Consider the following 26,984-nt stretch of genomic DNA (forward strand, 5'->3'; position numbering starts at 1 on the left):
ATCTGATGGGGATTGTTTGAGCTCTGGAGTCCATGAACTGGTGTCCAATGAGGACCACTCTGAGAACCATGAAGAGGGGTCTCATTGAGGACTGCCCAAGTTCTGAGGGGCCACTGAAAAATCAGGCTTGGGAAGGAGACAGGCTCTAAGTGGAGGGTGAGGATCACCCAAACTTTGGGGGACCACTGCTCAGGAGCCAATATTTGGTCCTCTGGCTCCCCATGCAGGTCCCCAGAAAGGTTGCTTTCCTGAAAGATGGCAAGGAAGGAACTTAAGGCATATTGAGTACCTCAAGGACTTGAGAAACACAGGTATTGCAGGCAAAGCTGTATGGCAGTTGTGTGACTTGACTTCTGTGCCCTGAAGGGCTGACTAAAGCTCAGTCTAAAGATTCCTCGTATCAGCTTCAGCAAAAAAAATTTAAAGAGCCTTCATGATTAATTGCTGTTGTTATGGTGTTTATGCAAATAATCAGGAAAAGTTAAAAACTGGACTTAATGTAGTCCTTTTGATAATAATGAGGGTAATATTAAGGGAAAAAAGTGTTTCAAGAAAAATAATATTCAGTTGTAGGAATTGGACTCTAATACAGTTAACTGTCCTTAAAGTTTTGTTTTCACTTGAAAGCTGAACTGGATTCTGCATACCAATCTTACCTCAACACCTGATGACATCACCAGGGATGTTCAATTTACAGGCAAGAAGAATTTATTTAAGAAAAGAAGAATTTATCAAATTGCCACTGTTCAATATCATTCCAAAAAAGGTCTTACAACTGGACATCTTCTCAAAAGAGAGTATTGGAGACTCAGAGACTGGTTTATGATTTGTGGTGTGAACTAACCTTTGTGTTCTTCCCTCTGTTTTCATAGGGTAAATGCCTACAACCTCATTTACCTGGGTGTTTGTTTATACAGTATGGGCCTCACTTTAGAAACCCACCTGCATTGCTGCCTCCTAAGACTCAAGGGTTTGGCTAGACTAGATGGTTGAGTTGGTGAAGTATGGTGAATCAAACCAACTTTGCCTTAAACTGTTTTCCTTTTCTTCCCTAATGGTACAGACAAAAAAAAAATCCACAATTCTTTGGGGGTGGGACAATCTTAAAATATTCCCCTCTGCCTAAGTTAAGTTAAATATTGTGGGCAAAAGGGCTTTGGACAGATGTGACATGCTTTGTATACCTTCCTCCAAGGAAGCCACTCCTTGTTAATCTGGGATATTGTAGAGTTAGTCTCTACCTTTATCACTTAGTTATTATGGTTCTGACTATGCCTTCTAACTCTCTTGCCAAATTTGTCACCTCCAAAATACAAGGATGCCAACTTGTCCAGCAATGCCAACCTTTGGACATTGTTTATACCACTTTCCAGGGACAGCCAACCTGGACTTTGCAAAATCCTCCTACCTTGTGTGAAGGCTTCCCTCCATTCCCTATCCCCAGTTTTGTTCTCTGGACCCAGAGAAGGGTAGGACTACATCTTTAGCCAGCAGGAAGTAGCTACAGAAAAATGAGATTTTCACCAATTTATTTTTGTAAGATTACAAAGGTCCAGAAGTGTTAAAGGGAGGAATTGTAATAGGGGGACCTGGCAAGAACCTTGGGGAGTGGGGAAGGACCCTGGAAGCACCGCAAAAGTATGTCTCCCCTAGAGTAGGGGAGGGGCTGGGAAGTGCCAGAGGTGATGGAGGGGAGTGAAGTTTCAGTGAGCATGATAGATTTCCATACACCTGGGTACAGGGTAAACAAACCAGCTCCACTGTGTGTGATGCTTTGCCCTGGAAACAGATGCTGCAGATGACTAGAAACCCTCCTACCCTCTTCCAAATCATGGCAACAGAAGGGGCAAAGACACCATGCAGCCTGAGGAGCATGATGACACTAGCCTGAATTGGCTGGGAATTAGGATGCTTTTGCCGCATGTAGGACTTTGGAGCCAGGAAATAAAATGAAGGGAAGGCAAAGTTTTGCCCCTTTTTCCTTCTGTACCTCCTCACTTACCTGGTTGGGAGCCAGCTCATGAACAAAATTAATATATGGAGCAAATATTGTGAGGATGCAAAATTCATGAAAATAGGTGCTTTTTAAAAAATTCATGCAGCAAACACTGTATGAAGTACCAAGATGAGAAGGTCCAAGACTGTTTATCTTCCTTTGCCTAGCATCCCAAGTGTGGTTGTAACAGACAATAGTTGTTCAATGAGGATCTACAATGTGCCAAACACAGTACTAGGAGCAAGATGGATGTGATCCTTACCTCAGTCTTACGGAGAAAATCCTACTTCCTCAAAGTAATTAAGCTTAAATTTGCAGTCAATCAAATTATATCAAAGCTACTATCAAAGGTAGTGAAAACAACTAATCAGGCTCCTTATAATGCTTACACTTATACCTTTCTCCATTAACTGATTCCTATAACAACTTTGTGAAGTAGGAAGGCAAATTCACCCATCTCCAGTTCACAGCTGAGATGACAATAGTACTCAGCAGTTATTGAGGGATTCTATATTGCCAGCACTGTGTTAAGTACTTTGCATTCATTATCTCATTGACTCTCCCAACAACCCTATAGACAGATACTATTATTTCCCCCCTTTTCAGACTAGGAAATCAATGAAGCTTAAAAACGTTTAAATAACTGTACCCAGGAGTACATAATTATTAAGCGGCAGAATAAGGACTCCTCTGAGTGGGACTCCGGGGGTCTCCACTGTGTGCAGAGAAGGCAGCTGAACACATACAAGTGAAGATGCTGAAACTAATATCAGTCAGGGTACCTTTAATACTATCCACATATTTAATAAATCCCTAAAGATGGAACTTATTTATTCTCAGACAGTCTGAAAATGAGAAGACATCTTTACATGATTACAAAAATTAGTCTTCCATAACAGACAGAATTTAACTACTGTAATAATTTTGAGACAGGAGAATGCTTTCCTGCTATTTCTCTGGGAAGCAATGCTTAATATTTAAATCAGAAACACTCCAGAAGTAGCAAGAAAATTTAGCAAAACCAAAACATCCTCATGTAAGCCACATATACATGAGCATCTGTCTACTAGGGCCAACTGGATAGTAATCGCACTGCGGGATGTGGGTCAAGGCAAAAGAATCAAATTACATACAAGTTGCAATGGACTCTGGAAATCATCTGGTGACTAGGATGCTCACTAGCAGAGGCTGTGATGCCCAAGCAGTTAGTTCCAAGACCTCCAGGAAAACATTTCATACCAAAAGTCCTTCTCACCATTAGACATCAGTCTATCCCTTTCCCTCTCTTCCCCATTTCTTTCTCTTGCTATCTTTCCAGCCAGCTGCTTTCTTCCTTTCTTCCCTTTAACAAACATTTTTTGAAAAGGTAGTGAGCAAAACAGACATGGATTAGCTTACGATAAATCTCACTGGGAAGATGAAAACGTTTTCCCAACAGATTAAAACAAAATTGAACCAAGGACTTGGTCCTCTCCCTTCCCTCTCTACCCGGGGCGGTAGATCTCTAGGGTGTTGGAGGATTGTGCTGTGCAGGGTCCCATTGTCTCAAAAGGCGGGGCTTCTGGGGGCGGGGCGCCTGAGCTGCTGGCCACCCCTCCCCCGCAAAACGGATCAGCGAGTGGGTACGTGGTCTCCTAGCAACCCCGAAGGCCAGAACGCGCTTAGACTACACTCCCGTGTAACCGCAGAGCCGGTGAGACGATGGTGGACCGCAGGCCTAGTGCGCCGAACCGGGTTAGCAGAAACTGCAAGCCCTGGTAAAGGCCGTGGGTCACACGTTGGGACGCCTGAAACCCGTTCTTGCTGGAACTGAGCTGGGGCAGGGGGGCTGGGCCTGCGTCTGGGTCTGAGGCTAAAACTGGGGCTGGCGCTGGAACTGGCTCTAAGGCTAGATCAGGGGCTGAGCTTTGGTCTAAGGCTGGGGCTGGGCCTGGGCCTGGGCCTGGGCCTGGGTGGGGGGGTTGGCAGATAGCCAAGCAGAGTTCGGCTGCAGTCCTGCCTGCCTTTCCTATTCAAGGTCTCCAGCACCTAAATGACTATGACATAACCACAGCTTGATGCTGCTCAATGCATAGGACACATTTTATTCTGTTTTCCTTGCTGCCCCCAGGGGATTTAGATTCAGACACTACTTCCAGGTGGGAAAGTGATCGCCGTTGAGTCCTCTGTGGAGACTGGTTCAGCCTAGACACACAGTTCTGGTGGGGTTAGCCAACAAGGTGGATCCCTGCATCCCCTGTGAGGGGTCGGATGCACCTAGAGCCCTTCGCTACCCAGCTGGTGACTGGGGAGAGCTGAGCCTGTGTTTGGGGGACTGTCTTGCATCCTGGGGAGATCTGTTGCCATTTTCAGTGCCTACTGTCACAGCCACAGGGCGTGAGTCCAAGGCTTTTTGCCTTTGCTCATTGCTTGAGCCATTTATGAGAAGGGAATTTTGCTCTCTTGGAGGCTAGATGACATGGTGGTAAAGATCCCAAAGTGTAGAATCAGAAAGGCTGGACTCGAAGGCCCGGGCTTCTCTTGCTTACAAGGTTAACTTAGGCAAGTTAGTTGCCACTTCTGGGCTCAGGTTTCTTAAGTGTAAATTGGAGACAATAAGAAGAATCAGTTTTGTAGGATTGCTGTGAGGACCAACCAGCGCAGCACATGTGAAGCAGTTACTGGCACATGGTATGTGTACATGTTGGCTGTTGTGAGCTCTTTGGCAATCCCCCTTTCCACTCACTTTCTAACTTGTCGTTTTGAAGTAATTATAGACTGGAAATAAAATATGGACCCTGAAGTGCTCTCACAGTGTTTCAAATAAGACTCTACTTGTCCTCCTTGATGGTTTCGAAAGAGGTCTTGGACTCTGGGCACTGAATTTTGGAGATTTTCACACCAATAGACCCTTGTATGTTCTTGACCTGTTGGGCTTTGGAGAAGCAGTAGACTCGTGTTTGACCATGATGTGGAAGAAGTGGAGAATCAGTTTGTGGAATCCATTGAAGGGTGGAGATGTGCCCTAGGCCTGGACAAAATGATCTTGCTTGGATTCAACCTGTGCGGGATCTCGGCTGCTGCTTACTCACTGTAGTGCCCGTGAAGGGCTAATCATCTCATTTTAGTGGAGACTTGGGGTTTCCCTGAGCCATGGACCTTGCTGATCAAGACAGACCAATTCCAGTTTGGATCAGAGCCTTGGGAGCAGCATCGACTCCCTGCAGCCCTTTAGCTGGACTCAGGATCGCGGGGCCATTTGGTTTCAGTCTAGTACAGCGTTTAAGGCCTGATTTCGAATGGAAGTGTTCTTCAATGTTTGAAGATGGTACTGTGACAGGATACATGTGCCACTGTAATGTACAGACTCCAAATGGTGAGATGGTGTTAAAAAATGTGACTGTTCCTTCTGGATGGGCAAAAAGGCCAGTGCTCGCGTGAACTGGTTCAGTGAACCCTGACATCCCAATTTCAGGAGCAAAGAAGACAAGAGAGAGGCCTTGCACAGGCCAGTGATAATGTGCCCTGAACTAGGAGTGTGATTAACTCAGCCTTTTCCATGTGAACCCCTCTTCCCCCACCTTCCCCCAAAAACGCCTCCTTACAGCCTCCTTTTCCCACCCCAATCCTTGTGGTCTGTGTAACTGGGCGTGTTGTCTTCCAGGCATAGAGAGTATCTGCCCAAGAGCAGGCCAACATTCCCCACCTTCACGCACACAAAGCAGTTCATATTTCTGAGAAGCAGACTGGAGGGTTTCCGGTATGGGTGACTTCCTTGGGAAGGTATAATTACTCAGGGCTTTCAGGAGCACTCCATCCCCTAGACAAGTCACCAAGTCCCCAGACCTCCCGCCCCAAGGAGGCAGCACAGCTGCCCAAGGAAGTAGACCTGTGTGCCTAGCTCTCACCAGCCCTGCAGGTCCAGAAGGTGTACGTGGCGGACAGTGAAGCCCAGCTGACCCCACATCCCTTGGCCCGCTACCCAAGTCTGGGAGCAGATCTCCTGTCCTAGGGCTGTGGCAGGGTTTTCCCTGGGGCCTAGAAAATAATTCTCCTTAGATACCTGGGGAGTTCCCTCTAGGGAAGGACATGCTTATACAGAGGAGAGGATGTGGAATGTCTCCCCAGGGTGAGAGTTTCCATGGGGGTTGGAGCAGCTTCCTTTCAGCAGCATTTCCCTCTGCTCCCCATGAGGGTGCACAGCTTATGAAGGTCCAGCACACTGGAAACTTTCAACTTATTTCCCCCCTGAAGGCCCACCAGTCCACTCTGCCTGTGATTTTGGGGGGAGGAACACAATGGGAGGGAACTGTTCAGTCATGCTTCCGTCACCAAACCTGCTCTTAAGAGGTGTCAACAAGTTCTTACTAACTGATGGGTGTAAGGCATATGCGAGTCTGCAGACTCACAGGGAAAAGTCACGAAACAGTCAGGCTCGGGCTGGGCAGCAGCTCCGTTACGTCACCATGGTCCCAGGCGACTTTAGACTTTCAGTCCATTGTCCCCTCCATACGTCTCTAGTTCTGTGCCTCAAAATGGCTTCCACATGTTCAGGCACAGTCTTCCCAGCAAGAAGGGGGAAGGGGCAAAGGTTAAAGGGTACATGTCAGCTGACTCTGTCTTTTAATTAGGCAAATACAGTTGACCCTCAAATGGGGCCAAACTGCACAGGTCCACTTATAGGGGGATTTTTCAAGAAATACAGTTGGCCCATCCTAGCGATGGGTTTCACTTGCACTGATTCAACAACCGCATATAGAAGACAGTATATTTGCATTCCTAACTGCAGATTCCCAGCCACATATCTAAAATACTGTTTTCGATCTCAGTTGGCTGAATGCACAGGTGCTAAGGGCCCACTATAGAGTCAACATTTCTGCGTTGGTTTTTGACTGCAGAGGTCGGCATCCCTGGCCCTCGCATTGTTCAGGTGTGTACTGCGATAGCTTTCCCAGTAAGCAGTTCATTCATCTCACCACTCCAAGATGTTAGGGAGTCTAGAAAATTGAGGTTCTCGGATGGGTATTGCAACGTTGAACTTATTACAGGACATAATTGTTAGATTTAAGGGGAAAGAGCAGAATGATATTGGGCAGAAAGCGAGCAGTGCTTGCTCGCCCACCCCGCCCACGCAGTCTCTTCCCTGCACTGTGAGCGAGGCAGTTGTTCAGGGGGATGAACAGCTCTGCAAAGTCCCCCAGCGGCCCCTTCTCACTCAGAGTTAAGCCCTTGCTGTTGTCTGAAAGGCCCTACTTGCTCCGCTCTCCACCCACCCCTCTCGTGCTCCCTCTCCATCCTCACTGCCCACTCCTCTGCTCTCACCCGCTGCAGCCACGGTGATCGCCTGCCTGCCCTGTGAACATTAAAGGCATTCCCGATGCAGATCTCTGTTCCTGTGTCTGGGTCACTTGCCCCCCAAGTCTACCTAGCTCACTCCTTCACTTCCTTCGGATCTTTGCTGGAATGTCTCCTACTTCGAGAGACTGTATACAATAACATTTCCTTTCCACCCTCATTCTCTATCCCTTACCATGATCTATATTTTTCAACATAGCACTTGTCACCACTGGGCTCCTCACTAGACCAGAAGCTCTATAGGGCAGGGTCTTTGTGTCTTGTGCTGTGTACCACCAATACACGACGTATGGTAGACACTCGAAATATGCTCGTGTATAATGAACGAAGAAATAAATGATCAGTGGCAGAGAAGTCTATAGGAAGGACAGTTGAATTTCAAACCAATTATTTTCCACCCAGGGCTTCCCTGCACTGCATCCTGCAGGTCAGAGCTCGAGTCCACGACAAAGAGATTGTCTGCACATTCCCTCAGGTGGCATGTGGAACAGTGGAACTTATTTCCATATTTGACCTCCCAACCAGGTGTGTTAGCTTTTTTTCTGAGGCTAGACCTTTTTAATGGTGCCACAACTACCAGCAGCAGCTCTGGATTTAAATTCTACCCAGAAAAAGAACATCGGTTTTTGCATGTCAAAAAAATTCCATAGCTTAATTCCTGTGGGTCCCTCTTGGCTTATGTGCCTGTTCCTACACCAGTTGCTGATTTAGGTCTGGATAGGACTGGCCTGCCCGTGGACTGAGAATGAGGTCAGGCCGCTTTAGACTATGAGGACTGAGGGTGGATGGGGAGGTGGCTCACCGAAGAAAAATCTAGATACTGGCATTTGCAGGAGGAAGAATGGATGCTGGACAGCCCAAAATGACATAAATCTCTTAGAAGTACTCAGTGGGGCAGCTGGGGACGGGGGGGGGGCAGACCCAGAGGCATCATTCCATCTAGATGGGATGGAATTTTAGTTCAAAGGCTGCCTGCCTAATGTCTCGGTGATGGGAGCTCACCCACAGCACCCAGCCCAGGATCTGCCCGGAAACTGATGAATGCACTGACTGACTGCAAAGGAAAAAGCAGCAGGGCAAGATGGTCTGTTTTGTCGTAGAATCAGGGAGCCCCAGGTTTCAGCACATCTTCCTTCCATCCAAAACTGTTTTCTTCTGTTTGTAGCTCTTACTAAAGGTGCTAGAAGTGCTGGATCTTGACAGGAAACTGGAAGAGACATGGGCTCACTGTGAGAGCATCAGGGAAAAAAAAAACAAAGGAAAATGTAAAACATTCTAAAAACCATTCTACAGACCAGCTAGGACTGTGAATTCTATTCTAAGCCTCTCGTTCATTCCTGGCACCTGAAAAACATTTTATGAGTTAACTTCTCAAAGCTCCTCATCTTTAGTATAATTTAGCAAAGCAAGAGTAACTAAGTTCCTGAGGAGGAGGGAAAGGACCCTTGAATCCTGCTCTAAATAGTGGGTTTGTTTATTCAGGTTTTGTTTTTTAATGAATGGATGTGAATTATCTAGCAACGGAGCAAGCGTGCGTGTCAGCATGACTCTGTAAGAGCTGCTGGGGAGGAGGGACACTGCGGGAAACCTGGCTGGTTGGCCCACAATGGCTCTTAATTACTCATGGCAGAAGCACTTTTATTCACATGATTGAGACCAGTAGTTGGTTGTATAAATAAAACAACAACAACAACAAACCAAAAAGTTAATGGAGGACATTGTAAAAGATGACACTTAAGTTGTTAAAACATCTTATTTTACCCTAGAACATAACTGTACATTCACATGCTAGTCTTTTATAGGCTCTTTTTGAGTATGGATCTGCTGCTTGGAGTTTCAAGTCATCTTTTTTACATAAATCACACTAGTAATGACACATTTTGTTGAGTCTTTTCAAAGCACTAATATTAATTTTCATAGAAACAACTCTCTTTTGTATCATATTCTTTGTTCTCCAGCTCATATAATACTGAAAATGTCAATGCAATGAGATGGTAGTATAGTCAACAGAAATAGATTTGGGATGTGCATTTAACTTTTGAAATGAAATGCTGTCACTGGTAGGGGCTGAGGAGTGTGGGTGTGAGGGAGAGACACCCGCCTAGCACCCAGCCTGCTCTCGGAGGGCCCGCAGCCACGGTCAGGGTGTTTGGAAGGGGCTCTGCAGCGCTTCGCCAGTCACGTGAGTGCCCTCCATGGAGGCGGAGTGAGAGAGGGTCCACTGTACTAAAGTATACATGTGAGGGTGCAACACAAGGTGACAGGAACTCCACTGTCCCGGTCCCTGAGTGTACCCCCTGGTAAATTTGGGGAGAGCAACCAAGCATGCTCATCTCAGCTCTGCCTGCCTTTCACTGGGAAGTGAGATGGCCCATGGGAGGCATGAGTCCTCCTCTGTTTCTCCCCTCTTGAGGGAAGCCCCACCCGGGTCCACCCTGCTGGGGCCAGGGTTGGACAGTCTGCCCATTTCTGGGTTTCAGTGAGCAAGTCTTGAACCTAAACCCATGTCCTCCAATGTGGTCTATGTCAGTAATAAAGGTGGTGGCATGTTGGTTTCATCTTTGACTTTTGTGTTCTTTTTCAAGATGCTTGGAACCGGGGTAGGGAAGAGGGAGAAGTGTTAGATGAAGGGGTGCCCTTGGAGATTCCAGCAGTGTGGGTCGGCGTGGCGCTGGGAGCGTCTTTAACTTCTTCACCCTCAGTGAACCATTAGCTACTTATGATGGTATGTGAATCTATCTCAGTTCTTAAAGAGAAGCCATTGAAGAGAGTTTAACTCAGGATGAAAGACAGCTGCATTTGATATGACGAGATTTATATTTGAAATGATCATTTTGACTGCAGTTTAGAGAATGGGTTACGGATCAGGGGTTGGGGTCGTAAGAGGATTCACAGACACCAGCGAGGAGTCTTTGCAGCAGTCCGGACAAGAAGACAGAATTAAAATCTATCAGACTTATGAACAGGCTGGAGATTAGGGATGAAGGGCAGAGGGGTCAAGGATGTCTCCTACTCATCAAAGATTAGGCTTTGCACAGTAATTTGCACTTTTACCTGGCACGTGTCCACATGTCTTAATAAATGGTACTCATAATCTTAAAAATCACCTTATAATGGTAAAATGCTATGTAAGTGTTGTTATTACTAATCATGATATATGTGTCTTTATGATGTTATAATAAGAATGGAATCTTTGAAAAGTTAAAACAATAAGTGTGAGCTTGCAAGAAACTGTTGGAAGTACTTGTTTTATGATCTCCTTTCCCCCAAGATACTGTTTGAATTCCTCTTGGATCCATGGTGGCTCACGTTGCTATTGTTTCATGATTCCATTTTGTTTAGTCCCAAGAGGACTTCTCTGTCACCTCAAGGGACGTTGCTTTATGAAAAGAAGAAGTCAAATGAAATGGATTCACTCCATGAAGATGGTTCACCTCTCTGTGAAAATGCACGCAGAGCAGTCAATGACTTCTGCCAGTGGACTGGTGATATTGTAAGTTAGTAGTAATACAACTTTCAGAATCAAGCTCAAAGTTACTTTCATTAGAAAACAACAACAATAGCATTTGTACATAATCTAAGTCAAATAATCAAAGTCGTAAAGGAATCTTTCTGACTTTCCTACCATTTATAATACAAGTGTTTCTTATAGATGAAATTTCTGGAAAGTTTTTCAGTTTGCAGCCAATTTGAATGTTTATTGTTTATATTTCACTTCATTGTGGTTGTCTCATAGTTTTTTTGAGTGACTGTCTCTCTTTCTTCCCAGCTTTACTGAAATATAACAAGCATACAACATTGTGTAGTTTAAGATGTACAATCTGATGATTTGATGCACACGCATATTGCAAGATGATTATTAAAATAGTGTCAGTTACTACATTCATCCCTTCACGTAACCACCTTTGTGTGTGTGTGTGTGTGTGTGGTAAGAACATTTAAGATATACTCACTTAGCAATTTTCAAATTTGTAATGCAGTATGGTTAACTACAGCCACTATGCTGAACACTGTATCCATCTTATAAATGGAGTTAGTGCTCTTTAGCCAACATCTCTCCACCCGCCACCCTGGGTTGTGTCATATTTTTATTTTCAATTTCAGTGTTAGGATCTTCTTCAGCCTCTTTCTTCACTCCTTGAATTCATTTATCTCAGTTATATTTATCAGGCAGCTGTGCTTGACTACAACCTTTACCAAAAGTTCTGACATAGAGAGAGTTTTGACCCTGTTATCAACACCGTTCTCCTTGCTCTCCTTCCGAGAGCCTATTTAGTTATATATTCCCGTTCTCAGGTCCCTATAGATGTTGAGATTTCTGATGCTTTTCCTGTGTTTAAGACCTTATAGGATTTGCAAGCTCCCTTTTTTGAGTGCTTGAGTCAGTTCTGGCCAAAGTGATATGTAGGATCACTCATTGGCAAGTGACTGAAATATAATTCTGACTCGATTAAGGAATAAAAGGCGGCCACCCAGAGGTATTAGTAGTTGCAGACCCAACTGGACCAAGGTGCTCACGTTTTTAGGTAATCTCCCCACCTCTTGGATGCTTTCCTCTATCTGACTTTGTTTTCCATCAGTCTTTCCCCAAGAGATGAACAAGTAGCCACTAAAGCTTATATCTTACCACCTAACAATTTAAGTGGGAAAAGAGCAATCCCTTTCAAAAGGAAAAAGTCTAGGGCTTAGTCTTCCTGGGTCACATACCTTGTGCTTGATTATTCACCATGAGTGGGGAAATGAAATATGCTCATTGGCCAAATCAGGTCTCGTGTCTAATCCCAAAGCCAAGGAGATGGGCATGTCCAGCCTGCTTCAGCAGACCCACTGGGAGTGGGAGAGGGAGGCTTCCTACATTGTGGCTGGGGTACGGCTGCTAGCTGAGGCAGATGATGGGTACTCTCCCTGTTGCCTGAACCACTGCTTGTGCATAATCTGGAGGGACTGGATTGCCTGAATCCCCTCCCTTCCACTTCTCCCTTTCCTACCACCATAGACTATAAGTCTAGGCAGGAAATTTAGGAACTATAGGTTAAAATTTAGCCGTCCTGGTGACAAGCCTTATATTCAGTTATATATGATCAAAGTGTCATCTTTACCTCAGCTACCTAGGTCCCTATCATATCACCCAGAGGTATTTTCTCCAGAGCATTAGCTCGTACTCTCCTTCCATGCTGTTTAGTTTTTAACGTCATTGATTTTGCTTGCTCTATTTCTGCTTCATTATTATTTTAGCCTAGTTTTGACTCTACTCCTCCCTTTATGTCCCCAACTCTATTTCATGACTCCTCTCTATAAGTCTCACTCCAACATCAGCTTCAGTTGCTAATGGCTTCCTTCTCTCTGTGTTCCCCAGTTTATATATCCTAAAGTGGAGTTTTATGGAATATGTAGAGGAGGAAAATACAATTTTCCTTCTACTCTTCTCAGTCCTCTCCAGGGCTCATATACCAAAATTCAGATTAGTGAGAGAAAAATAAGCCAAAGTTTATTAACATGCATGCATCATACATATATGGGAAATACCCAGAGAAAATGGGTAGCTCTCCCAGGTGGCTTAGAATTCAGGCTTTAATATCATCTTCAGCCAAAGACAAAAAGAAAGAAGTATGTGGGGAGCCAGTTGTAAGGAGGAGAGCAGGAAAACTAGGTAAACAAACGTAAGGTTTGCCACGCAGATTGAAGCAGGTGCCTTCTCCATTGATAAGCATTTCTTATGGTTTAGAGTCTTCTTTCTCTTCCAAGTACACCTTTATCAGAAAGCGTGACACCCTTACAAATGGAGATGATTCTCTCACCAAAGGGTAACTCCCACCCAGTTTCCAGAGCTTTTCCTGTTTTCTCTGCTGTTTCTCAAAACCATCAACTCAAAATGATTCTTATACCAGAGGCATATTTTGGAGTGGCATGTTCTGCTACCCTTCAAGTCCAGACTATTTTTTAGCCACATCAGAGGTCAAGGGTCAGCCTACAGATTAGCTGCTTTCACTGTGCAGCTCCACTCTCCACTCCCACTGGCTGTGGTTGGGGGAAGGGAGCGGAGGGCGTTGTTCTGTGCACAAAGTGCTGTTGACTAAGACCCCCTTCTTCAGCAGGGGCCCTGAATGGGGCAGCTTCCCCTACAAGAGTCTGCAAGCAGAACAAACACATTTCTAGATATGGCTAGAAAATACTTCTAAGGATGTCACTGCTAGAAAGGGTTGGAGAAGTTTGCTTTTGGGCAGACTGAATTTTCCCCAGCCCCGCGCATTCCTCAGGGACTCACTGCTCCTTACAGGTCCTATATTGTCTTTCAAGGCACTGACAGAGGCCTCCAGACCCCAATACAGTTGACCCTTGAACAAGATGGTTTGAACTGTGCTGCCCCACCTGTACAAAAATTTTTAGAAATAAATGCCCATACTGTTTTCAGTCATGGTTGGGAGTCCAGGTGTGGAGGGCCAACTGTATGCATTGATCTACACCATTTTATACGGGGGATTTGAGCATTGCTGGGGGATGGGGGGTGGCATGAGGGTCCTGGAACCAACCCTCCTACCAGGCCCATCCTTCAATTACCAAGGGGAGTTAGATTTTTGGGAAGTCAAGAATTATGTAAGATTTTTGACTGTGCTGGAGGTCAGCACCCTTAAGCAACAGCTCCCCAACCCTCCTCCTGTTATTCAAAGGTCAGCTGAACTTCTGATCTCCCATGAGTGCTGACTGAACCTTTCCTGCTTCTCCAAACTACCTCTTCTCCAGCCAAGGTCAAATACCTCCATTAGATTAAAGGAGAAAGCAGGAAGCACTTCACCATTTGTCCTTGACTTATGCAATGTGATATTTTTCCAGACAAGTGTGAAGATTGATGAAGAGTTTGTGATGAAACAATTTCACCTTGACTGTCAGAGCAAACCAAGCTGTTACGGGCTCAGCATGATGAGACTCGACCAGCTCCCTCTGCAATTAAAGAAGAGCATAAGGCTCAATAAATGGCAGGAAGCAGAATTTTTCAAGGAACGAGAGCGGAAACTTGAGGTAATTGAAAAAGTGGAGAAGACTGAAAATCAAAGAAAGTGAAGTTGTATTAAAGTCTGAAATGTCCTTGAATCCTGGTACTACAAGGGGCACCAGTCTTTTTCAGTTGAATTCATGACTTGTCCTTATGTTTAATATTTGTTAAATGAGTGAATATTTCATATGCATATCAAATATCATCTCTTTATGTGTTTTACAGTGTATGTTGAAATTCTAGCAGTCAGTGGAAATACATGTGAACATCTAATGTTGCAACAGTAAAAGATTGCAGTTGATGATTGTGAGCACTGTTCACATTATGTCCAGAGAATTCTTGGATTTTTAGGGTTGTTTAACTGATGACAAGCCATCATTTCTGGTCGTATGCTTGCTAGATCATCAATACCTTGCCCAGTTTTCCATTCCTCATTTCCTGTGAATGTAGAACAAGCCGACAGAGAGGGGAAATAACATGCTACCTTCCAAAGGGAAGTACTGTGGGCCCCTAAGTACTTTTCCACTTTTTTACACAATGTGTTATTGCAAATATATGACAAGTCAAATGTGCCAATCCAACAGACTTAAGTGCCTGCCTAAATGGGAGTTGGGGGTGGGGGTGGGGAGAGAGTTCCTTTCTCTCAAAGTGAAAAACAATGTATAATCTCTAATTACCTTCTTCACTTTACATATAATCTTTGATACTATATTTCCAATATTTTGGACATCTTAACCTTGTCCTTTACAATCGAATACAATTGTCAGTTTTTACATACATGATGTTTTCTATCCCTGACCTTGTTGCATAAGGTTTATGAAAAGTGTGCATTCCATCACTAATATCGGCTCTTTTAAATTTTCCATTTTCCTCTCATTTTCTGAAGGGTAAAATGCAAACTGACTCTGGACAGAAAAATTATGTCCGTTACACTTGGGGCCTGAACCAGTGCTTGTCCTGAAGCTGGGTTGGATGAAATTGCTCAGTCCTTGTACTTACAAATAATTGCACAAATGCTTTATAAAATACCATGGTTATTGCTGAAATTGAACTTTTGGCTGGCAGGTGGAGGGTCACTGTGCAAAAGTTCAAAATATATATCTCCACATGGCTCTTCTGCCTGAAGGACTTCCTTTGACACTTCTTCTAGAGTAGATCTGCTGGTGGTGAATTCTTTCAGCTTTTGTCTGTCTGAAAATATCTGTGTTCTGCTTTCACTTTTAAAGATCATTTCATATGATCGTTACATAATTCTAGGTTCACTGTGTTTGGTTTGTTTGATTGTTTTCAGAACTTTAAATGTGTTGCTTCACTGTCTTTTTGGTTGTGTTATTTCTGATGAGAAATCCGTCATCCTTATCTTTGTTTTTCTGGATGTGTTTTATTCCTTGGCTGTTTTTAACATTTTCTCTCTTCACTGGTGTTCAGTAATGTCGTTATTACATATGTTGGTGTGTATTCATTCATGGTTTTGTGCTCGGGGTTTGCTAGACCTCTCTTGTCCATGGTTTATAGTTTTCATCAAATTTGAAAAAAATTGACCATTATTTCTTTAAATATTCTTAAAGACACATATTTTGGTCCCTCATGCCCACTCCCAGGACTGTAATTACATGTAATCAGGCTGCATAAAGTCGTCTCACAGCTCATTGCTGCTCTGTTCAGTTTTTTATTCTCTTTCCTGTCTATTTCCATGGCTGTGTCTTTTGATTCTCTAATGTGTTTTCCCTGCAATATATAATCTGTTGTGCATCCCTTCCAATGTATTTTTAATCCCGTACATTATAATCTTCATCTTAAGAAGTTTAACTTGAGGTTTTAAAAAGGATACCTTCTGTGTCTCTACTTAATCTTTTGAACATAGGGAATATAATTATAACTCTTTTGATGTTCTAGTCTGCTGAGTCTAACATCTGTATCGGTTCTGTGTGAGTTGCCATTAATTGATTTACTTCCCCATTGTGGACCATGTTTTCTTGCCTCTCTGCATGTGTGGACACTGTCCATCTTACCTTATTGGGGACTGTATATTTGTGTTCTTCTAAACTGGAGGTTTGTTCTGGGATATAGTTAGTTACTTGGAAAAGTTTGATCCTTCTGGGTCTTGCTTTTATAATCTGTTGAGAAGAACTAAAGTAACATTCAGCCTAGGGCTGATTCCCTGCTGCTGAGGCAAGATGGTTCTGTGTGTTCCACCCAGAGTCCTGTGAATCATTAGACTTCTCAGGAAGGGATGGGCATTGTCCCTGGCCCTGTACACATGCTGGACACTGTTCCCTCTAATCCTTTCTGTTGCTTTTTTCTGGGACCTCTGGTAGTTTCCTCCCACACATGCACAGACAAAGAGACTGTGTAAACCTCTGGGATTGCCTTTCTGTGCGGCTCTGAACTGCAAACTTGAGCTGTTTTAATCTTCCTGGATTTTCAGTTCTGTCTTCTCAACTGACAGAGTGCTCTAGGCTCCTTCTGGGCTCCTCACTTTCTCCAGACAGTAAGTTGTGGCAATTGTGGGGTTTATCCTGTTGGCTTCCTGTCTCTTGGGCATCACTGTCTTTTGTTATTCGATGTCCAGTGTCTTAAAAATAATTTCTTTCTATATACTGTGTTTCCTGATTTTGGGTTTTTGCTGGTGGGAACGTAAATCTATTTACCTTGTTCCACAAGTGGAAGTACCCATGTTTATTTTTTTATAAACTCTCAGGTCTGCTACACTCTTTTCTTTGGTGTTCTTTAAGACTCTGAGCTTTCCATTTTTAGGTTTTTGAGGAAACTCCATACTGTTTTCCACAGTGGCTGCACCAGTCTGCATTCCCACCAACAGTGCAATAGGGTTCCCTTTTCTCCCCATCCTTGTCAGCACTTGTCATTTGTTGATTTGTTAATGATGGCCATTTACACAATGGAATACTACACAGCAGATGAAAAGAAGTAACTCCTACTTTTTTGTGACAGCATAGGATCAACAGGTAAATGATTAACTGTAATGAAATGATGTCATGGTTTGTGCAGGATAGAGGAAGTAATTAATTTCACCAAGATGAGTGAGGTTAGGTGCACCATTAAGGCATCACAGAAGAAATTATGTTTGTGCTGAGTCTTAAGAGAATACCAGCCACCCCAAAATATAACATATTTCAGACTCAAGTTCTTCAGTAGGGTAGTGGTTTAGATTCAATTTTTCTTCCTTCCTTTTCTCTTACTTCCCCCTCCTTCCTTCAATTAAGTGGTTTTTAGCTAAGAGTAATTTTCCCCCACAACCCACCCCAGGATATTTGGCAATGTCTGGAGATGGTATTTTTGGTTATCCCTATTTGGAGGGTGCTACGGGCAGCATCTAGGTGATAGAGGACAAGAATGCTGCTAAACATCCTACAATACATAGGACTGTCCCCTCCATCCCTTTAACTGTTGCCAAAGTTAAGGAACCCAACTTCAATTCAACAAATACTTATTGAGCACCTATTGCATCCTAAATATTGTTCTAGATGCCAGAGGATGTATGGGGAAAGGAGAGACGGACAAACAACTAGAACAATATATAACATATCAAGTGATGATATGTGCTATTAAGAAAAATGTGGCAGGGAAAGAAAATGAGGACTGTTGTGCATTGGTTATAATTTTTAAACTGGGTGGTCAGGAAGTACACTACTGAGAAGATCATGTGAATTAGGTAAGGGACTAAATCATGAGGGTATCTTGAGGAAAAGCATATGGCAGGGGCAATAGTGAGTGCAAAGGCCCTGAGGCAAAAGCATGAAGGAGTGCTCTCAAAATAGCAAGATGGTCAGTAGGCTTGGAATGGAGGGATTGCAGTCCTCAATCTACCTCTGAGAAATGGGAATTTCCTTCCCTTTGTTTCATCCTCTCTGTTTTAGACAGGTGTACTTGGATTAAACCTCGAATGCCCAACCCATTCTCCCTCATGATTTAAAGATGAGGAGAGAAAAGGGCAACATCTTTGTGGTTTTTGTTTCTTTGTCCTTCCCAAGCATTAGACCCTCCTCCCCTTTGTGATGAGACAATATGTGGGTATTGTATCCACAGTATCTGGCTATGAAGCAACAGATGCACTACTGAGGGATGGGAGACAGAACAAAATGACATCCATTTCCTTCCTCTTTCTTCCCATTAGAGAGGCAAGAGACTGGTGTTGGATAGCATTGTGATCAAAAGTAGTGTGTACAAGGCTGAGCACAGTGCTGGGTTACCATTTTAGTTGACCAAGTATTATTTAAGGTCATTACCCTTTGGTGAAATATATAATTTTAACATGATTTCTTGCTGCTTTAAATAATTCTTTCCTTTAATCTTCCCAACACTTCTACGGGGTGGTACTGCTATCTTAGTTTACAGATGAAGAAGGCAAGTAAGTTACCCATGGACTTTAACATCTTCTAAGTAGAGGAGGCTGGATTTGAGCCCAGGTTTATCTAAATTCAAAGACCATGCTTAACCACCTTGTTATTTTCTCAGTCTTGAACTTTTCACGTCACCTTTGTAAATCAAAGCATACTGAAATGTCATGAAGTACTTTGGCAAGGATTAATCATAAATTCAAAATAAACACTAGTGTTTTCATAAGCTAAATTTTTATCAAAATGACTGACCAAACAAACTAACAAAACTGGGAATTACGTTATTTTCTATAGAATCCTTCTAAACCAAAGTATGTGAAGATGAGGTACGGAGCATGGTATCTGGACCCCAAGCTGTGGAAAATGCAAAGAGCAGATGAACCTTTGGTTGACCCCAAGGTCTTACGTAAAGCTCAGGATGAACTTTTAAAAAAGCAGCAGCAGGAGCAGGTATGTTTATATGCTGTAATTTGATCATCTGAGCTAAATGTTATCACAGTACAACTGCCACCTCACATTGAAGCCAGAGTCTCTGGAGTAATGCAGAGGCTCCCGAAAGTCTAATGGCTTGCCTATTGAAACCAGCAATGAGAAAGCCAAGTCATCAAATGGGGAATTTGTAATAACATATTACAAATATGACAGAACTTTCTCAATTAAATATCTTTAAAAAATAGTGCAAGACTATTGTTTTAAGGTGTCTAGACATTCTCTTTTTATATAAATACATTCTTAAAGACTGGTTGTTAAAGACAAATAATTTTCCAAAAGTATTTTATTTTGACAGCAAGAGGTAGTAAAGATGCTTGCCAAAATGGGTACAGTCAGCTCATGAAAACCAAGCAGTATTTAAATTTTGGAAACAAGGCTGATATAAATATTACAGTACAAGGTTTCAGACACAGGAAGAATTCAAAACGAAGGAGTTCTTCTGGAATGGCTTTTATAAATCACGCTTTGTAGCACCTGCAGACTGATTTGGCTGTGCACTGTAGGTGGTACCACATGACTATGGCACCCCAGTTCACAAGACACAGGTCCAGTAGTGTGCTTGTAAGGAAGGGACAATGACTATAGTGACATGACTGTCTTTCTATTAACACGTGAGTTTTGATGGTTATTGATTGGGCTTGTTTGAAAGGTGAAATGATCTTAAAGAACTGAATTACAATGATATAATCATATACATTCAATTTTTAATTCAAATAAATGAAAGGAAAAACCAAATGAATGCTTGAATATCCCAAAGATAGTGGGGCTGGATCAAATCTTTTTTATTATTGTTGTTGTTCAGGTACAGTTGTCCCCATTTCCCCCACAGTTTCTCTCCCCTGCCCTGTCCAACCCCCACTCCCAAAGACAATCCCCTCCCCATTGTCCTTGTCCATGGGTCCTTTATACATACTCCCCTTCTTTCCCCCTCTCCCCTCCCTTCTGGTCCCTGTCAGTTTGTTCTTTATTTCCATGTCTCTGGTTCTTTTTTGTTCATTTGTTCCACTTATAGGTGAGATCATATGGTATTTGTCTTTCACTGCCTAACCTATTTCACTTAGCATAATACTCTCCAGTTCCATCCATGCTATTGCGAGAGGTAGGAGCTCCTTCCTCCTTCTCTCTCTGCTGTGTAGTATTCCATTGTGTAAATGTACCACAATTTTTTTATCCACTCATTTACTGATGAGCACTTAGGTTGTTCCCAATACTTGTCTATTGTAAATAATGCTACTATAAACACTGGGGTACATAGGTTCTTTTGAATAGGTGTTTCAGAATTCTTAGGGTATAATCCCAGCAGTGAAATTGCTGGATCAAAGGCAGTTCCATTTTGAGGGGTTTTTTTTGAGGAAATTCTGTACTGTTTTCCACTGTGGCTGCACCAGTCTGCATTTCCACCAACAATGCACTAGGGTTCCCTTTTCTCCACAACGTTGCCAACACTTGTTGTTTATTGATTTGGTTATGGTGGCCATTCTGACCAGTATGATGTGAAATCTCATTGTGGTTTTAATTTGTATTTTTCTTATGGCTAGTGATGCTGAGCATCCTTTCATATGTCTCTGGACTTTCTGTATGTCCTCCTTCCAAAAGTGTCTGTTCAGGTCCTTTGCCCATTTTATAATTGAATTGTTTGTCTTCCTGGAGTGGAATCATGTGAGTTTTTCATATACTTTGGAGATCAGACCCTTACCCGAGCTATCATTGGCAAATACGTTTTACCACATGGCTGGTTCCCTTTTTATTTTGCTGATGTGTTCTTTAGCTGTGCAGAAGCTTTTTAATTTGATGAGATCCCACTTGTTTATTCTTTCCTTTATGTCCCTTGCCCTAGGGGACATATTGGTGAAAATATTGCTGCATAAAATATCTGAGATTTTCCTGCCTGTGTTCTCCTCTAGGACTCTTATGGTGTCATGACTTATGTTTATAAGTCTTTTATCCATCTTGAATTTATTTTTGTGTATGGTGTAAGTTGGTGGTCTAGTCTTATGGTTTGTTTGTTTTTTTTGCATGTAGCTATCCAGATCTCCCAACACCATTTATTGAAGAGGTTATTTTTACTCTATTTTATGCCCCTGTCCCTTTTGTCAAATGTTACTTGAACATAGAGACTTGGGTTTATTTCTGGGCTCTCTTTTCTGTTCCATTGGTCTATGTGTCTGTTCCTATGCCAGTGCCAGGATGTTTTGATTACAGTGGCCTTGTAGTATAGTTTGATATCAGCTATTGTGATCCCTCCTACTTTGTTCTTCTTTTTCAAAATTACTGAGACTATTCGGGGTCATTTATGGTTCCATATAAATTTTTGAAATATTTCTTCTGTATCTGTGAAATTTGTCATTGGTTTTTCAAGTCTTTTTTTGATATCAAGTCTTTGGAGTTAAGATCTAAAAATCGTGAGCACAGTGTTGAGTAGGAAAAACACTACTGTTTTTTCCTTTACCACTGTCAGGAATTCTGGTCACTAAATATTGGGATTTTTCCACACACACACACCAAGAAATTATTTGATTCTGTGGACACCAGTTGGGTATCCCACACTTTACCACCATTCTGACATTATCTACCTGGAGATTGAGTCACATCCCACAAGTTAAGAGCTCAGTCCCATGAGACTGCCCTCACTTCAGATGCCAGTCTCAAGTCCAGGCTGTCACCTGTGCTCTGGCCACCTGGCTCTATACATTGCAGGTTCCCACAGCCCTCTCCTCAGGTTCAATAATCTGGTAGAGCAGCTCACGGGACTCAGGAAAACCATTTGCTAGCTAGGTTACTATTTTATTATAAAATGGTACACTCAGGAGCAGCCACATAGAAGAGAATCATAGGGAAAAGTATGTGGCAAGGGGCGTGCATGGAGCTTCTGTGCCCTCTATCAGTGTGCCATACTCCCAGAACCTCCACAAATTTACCAACCTGGAAGCTCTCTGAAACTCATCCTTTTGGGGTTTTATCAAGGCTTCATTACATAGCCATGATTGATTGTTGGCCATTGGGAGACGGAGCTGAAAGTGTCAACCCTCTCACCACCTGGTTGATTCTTCTGGCAACCAGCCTCATCATGGGCTCACCAAACATCACCTCCTTGACATAAACTCTTTTGAAAGGGGTGCTTGAAAGGGGTTTGTTATGAATAACAAAAGGCTCTTCTTTCACCTTTGTGGCTGTTAGCACTTAGGAAATGCAAGAGTTTTAGAAGCTCTGTGCCAGTTATAGAATGGTGACATTAGTTAATAAATTTTTGTACATTTCAAATGTATAATTTGATAATACATCATCTGTATATTGCATTGTGTATTTACCACCCAAAGTCAAATGTCCTTCCATCACCATATATTTGACCTCCCTTATCCTTTATTACCCCACCCTGCTTCCCTTTGTCTTTTTGTTCATTTATTGCTTTCAGTTTTATATGCCACATCTGAGTGAAATTATGTGGTTCTTGACCTCTTCTGTCTGGTTCATTTCAGTTAGCATGATATTCTGAAGATCCATCCATGTTGTCACAAATGGTAGTACTTCATCTTTTCTTATGGCTGAGTAGTATTCCATTGTGTATATGTACTTCATCTTTATCCAATCAATTATCCAAGAACACTTGGGTTGTTTCCATGTCTTGGCCTCTGTGAATAATGCTACAGTGAACCAAGGGGTACACATTTCTTTGTAAATGATATGTATCATAGTATCACAATTGTTATTCTTAAATTATTTAGATTCCAGACATTTAGGTCAATAACTGAATAATTGCTAAAATGTATGGCTTAGGTGTTTTTTTCTACCTTGTCTTCCAAATCACTGATTCGACCCTCTGTTTCATCTAACCTACTGTTTATTCCAGTATATTATTTATTTCAGATATTGCATTCTTTATTTTTGATCGGTCCTTTTTTATGGTTTCTGTGTCTTTTTTCATGCTGTAGAGTGTCCTTATAATCATTACTCTAAACTCTGTATCTGATAGATTGCTTGCTTCCAGTTCATCTAGTTCTTCTTCTGGAGAATTGTCTTGTTCTTTCATCTGGGGCCTGATTCTTTGTCTCTACATTTTGGCCTCCTCTTTGTGTTTGTTTCTATGTATTAGGTAGATCTGCGAAGACTCAGGTGCAGGCCTATGTCAGATGCTGTGACTGGACCTGGACAACCTGTTTGGGGTATCAGTGTTCCACAGCTTGTGGCTCCCTCTGCTGGACCTGGCTGTGTGCACAAAGAACCAGGCTGTGCACCAAGGCTGGCCTCTTCCAGCACCAGGCCCAGTGGAGGGTCAGCTAAAGTCTCAGAGCTCCCAGAGATCCGCCTTGGTGTGCAGGCTTTCTGGAGGAATGCAGTAAGAGATCTGCCCTGTCCTCTGGACTCCCCGTGACCCCGCCATGCATAGCTCACACCCTGCAAAGGAGTCAGTTGCCTGGGCTGGGGTATAGAGGTCTGAGTAGAATCAGGGGGATGTCAGTAACTCAATTGTGTGGTTCTGAGGTGAGGGCCATTCTCCTCACCTTCCTATGAACCTGACAGTGGCTCCCCATCATGGGGGATCCTCCAGCCCCACCCTCCCAACTCCTGGTGGCCCCAGCTTGTTGAAATCAGACTCTCCAGGTCTGGGCAGAATCTGTGACAGACTAAGTTATGTGGCTCTGGAGCAGGTGCATCTTTCTGCACTATCCCCCTAGCCTGTCAGGCACCTGCCCCTCATGGAAGATCCATTAGCACCACACTCTCAACTAACAGCTGCCCTTCCCTGCTGAGCTCAAGGTCACAGCAGAATTTAGGACAGACTGAGTTTTGTCGCTCTAAGATAGTGACATAAGAGTCCCTCAGAAGGGACTTTTGTCCCTTGCATACCTGACTGGTGCATAATTCTTCCTTCACATAGCCAAATCTTGATCTGTTTGGACTTGATAAACTGTGTTGGCCTCACCCTGATGACTCCCTGAGACCCCTGCACCACCACAAAGATCTGCTGTCACCTGGTGGGTGGCAGCTGAACTTGGTATACTCTGAGGCATTTGCTGAGTAGCCTCAGACCCACCCTGGCACCAAGTTTGAACCTGTATTAATCTGATAAACACCACTTACCACTACTGAGGGACTCACTATGAACCTACTTCATGCAACTTGAGTACTGCCAGAAGCTATTTCAGTGACTGAGCCTAACAGGCAGCTGGCAGGCAGAGGCAGGCTGAGGTGGATCTCAGAGTACCTTGGACTTTTTGCTGACTTGCTCCCGGGCTCACTGCTGATGGAAGTCAGCCTTGGTAATCAGCTTAGTCTTTCCCATGCACACCCAGGCCCAGAAGAGTTAACTACAAACTGTGGATCATTTTGCTACCCAGGGATAGACACAGGCAGTGTCTGACAATGACCTGCACTGGAGTCCCTCCCAAGAGGCCCCAGAACCAACACACCCAGTTGCTAACTTCAGAGACTGTCAGTGCAGTGCTCCACAAGTGGCATATCCAAAAAAAGATCTTGGCAGGCACCAGACCCTGCAGAGGCAAATTCTGCTTCATGTGGTCAGTACCTGCATAGCAGTTTGTATACTGTGGTCAGGTTCTATCCTCATGGTCAGCCACCCTGAGGGTTGCCCCCATGTGCAAACAAGCCAACAGCAATCAAGACTCAGTCACAACAAAAAGGCTCACATGACCTACACAAGGGACATTCCTGGAGCACTTAGCTCAGGTGATCAAGGAGACTATGCCACTGGGTCCCACAGGACACCTACACATAAGGCTACCCTGCCAAGATTGGGAGACGTAGCAGATCTACCTAATACATAAAACGAACACAAAGAGGCAGCCAAAATGGGGAGACAAACAAGCATTCCCCAAATGAAAGAACAAGATAAATTTCCAGAAAAGAGAGCTAAATGAAATAGAGGCAAGCAATTTAGTAGATAATAGTGTTAAAAAATTGGTTATATGTATGCTGTTATATGAACTTAGTGAGAACTTCAACAGCATGAAAAGAGACGTAGAAACCATAAAAAAGAATAAGACAGAAATGAAGAATACAATAGCTGAAATTAGAAGAAATAAACAGTAGGTTAAATGAAGCAGAAGATCTAATCAGTGATTTGGAAGACAAGGTAGCAGAAAACACCCAATCAGAGCACCAAAAAGAAAAAAAAGAATTTTAAAAAATGAGGAGAGCTTAAGAAACCTTAGGGACAATATGAAGCATAATAACATCTGCATCATGGGAATACCAGAAGGAGAAGAGAGTGAGCAAGGGATTGAGAACGTATTTGAAGAAATAATGACTGGAAACTTACCTAGTCTAGTGAAAGAAAAAGATACACAAGTCTAGGAAGCTCAGAGAGTCCCAAAGAAGTTGGACCCAAAGAAGCCTACACCAACACACATAATAATTAAAATGGCAAAGCTTAAAGACAAGGAAAAAATCCTAAAAGCTGCAAAAGAAAAGCTAGTAGTTGCATACAAGGGAGAACCAATTAGACTGTCATCTGACTTCTCAACAGAAACATTTCAGTCCAGAAGGGAGTGGTGTGAGATGTTCAAGGTGATGAAAAACAAGGACCTACAACCAAGGCTACATTACCCAGCACGGCTAGCATTTGAAATTGAAGGAGAAATAAGGAGCTTCCTAGACAAGAAAAAGCTAAAGGAGTTTGTTAACACCAAAACAGTACTGCAACAAATGTTAAAGAGCTTCCTTTAAGAAGAAGATAGAGAGAAAGAAAAAAAGTGGAGGAAAATAGTCTGACAACAGAATGGCACTAAATATATATCTATCAGTAATTACCTTAAAAGTAAATGGCTCAAATGTCCCGGCCAAAAGATACAGCCAAATGGATGAGAAAACTAGACCCACATATATGCTGCCCCCAAGAGACCCATCTCAAATTGAAAGATACACACAGACTAAAAGTAAAGGGATAGAAAAAGACATTTCATACAAGTGGAAAGGGAAAAAAGCCTGGGGTATCAATACTTATATCTGACAAAATAGACTTTATAGTCAAGGCTATAGTAAGGACAAAAAAGGATACCACATAATGATAAAGGAAACAATCCAACAAGAGGATATAACCCTAGCACATTTACACACCCAACACAGAAGTACCCTAAATATATAAAGCAAATCTTGATGGACACAAAAGGAAAGATGATAGTAATGATGGTCATAGTCAGGGATTTTAACAGCCCTTTGATTCAACAAATAGATCTTCCAGACAGAAAATCAACAAGGAGGCAGAGGCCTTAAATGGCACACCACATCAGAGGGATTAATTGATATGTTCAGAGCATTTCATCCCAAAGGAGCAGAATGTGCATATATTTCAACCTGGAATGTTTTCTGGGGTAGGCTACATGTTAGGACACAAAACAAGTTTCAATAAATTTAAGAAGGTTGAAATCATATCAAACACCTTCTTGACCACAATGCTATGAAACTAGAAATCAGTCACAAGAAGAACACTGAAAAATACACAAAGATATTAAAACCAAAGAACATGTTATTAAACAATGAATGGGTCAACAGTGAGATCAAGGAAGAAATCAAAAGATACCTTGAAACAAATGAAAATGAGAACATGACAATCCAAAATCTGTGGGACACTGGGAAAGCAACCCACAGAGGGAAATTTATAGCATTATAGGTCTATCTCAAGAAACAAGAAAAAGCTCAAATAAACAATCCAACTTTACACTTAAAGGAACTTGAAAAAGAACAGCAAAGCCCAAAGTGAGTAGAAAGAAGGAAATAATAAAAATCAGAGCAGAAATAAATGAAACAGTCTAAAAATGATACAAAAATTAGTGAATCCAAAAGCTGGTTCTTTGAA

At 42.8% G+C, this 26,984-nt stretch overlaps 1 protein-coding gene and 1 pseudogene across 3 annotated transcripts in view; both read left to right on the forward strand.

Moving 5' to 3' along the window:
• Nucleotides 1-26,984, forward strand: part of FAM47E (family with sequence similarity 47 member E) — a 35,018-nt gene that overhangs the window by 2,385 nt on the left and 5,649 nt on the right. For 2 of the 3 annotated variants that reach the window (XM_036022492.1, XM_036022503.1), the window contains exons 3-5: nucleotides 10,673-10,823; nucleotides 14,162-14,347; nucleotides 18,974-19,129. In XM_036022492.1, coding sequence (XP_035878385.1) covers nucleotides 10,673-10,823; nucleotides 14,162-14,347; nucleotides 18,974-19,129 — 493 coding nt within the window. Of the gene's footprint in view, nucleotides 1-3,464; nucleotides 3,754-10,672; nucleotides 10,824-14,161; nucleotides 14,348-18,973; nucleotides 19,130-26,984 lie in introns of those variants that run through there. The other variant, XM_036022499.1, reaches the window with a different exon arrangement.
• On the forward strand, nucleotides 4,455-7,549 carry LOC114491885 (annotated as a pseudogene).

Source organism: Phyllostomus discolor, chromosome 1 (assembly GCF_004126475.2).
Source record: "Phyllostomus discolor isolate MPI-MPIP mPhyDis1 chromosome 1, mPhyDis1.pri.v3, whole genome shotgun sequence".
Classification (NCBI taxonomy): Eukaryota; Metazoa; Chordata; class Mammalia; order Chiroptera; family Phyllostomidae; genus Phyllostomus; species Phyllostomus discolor.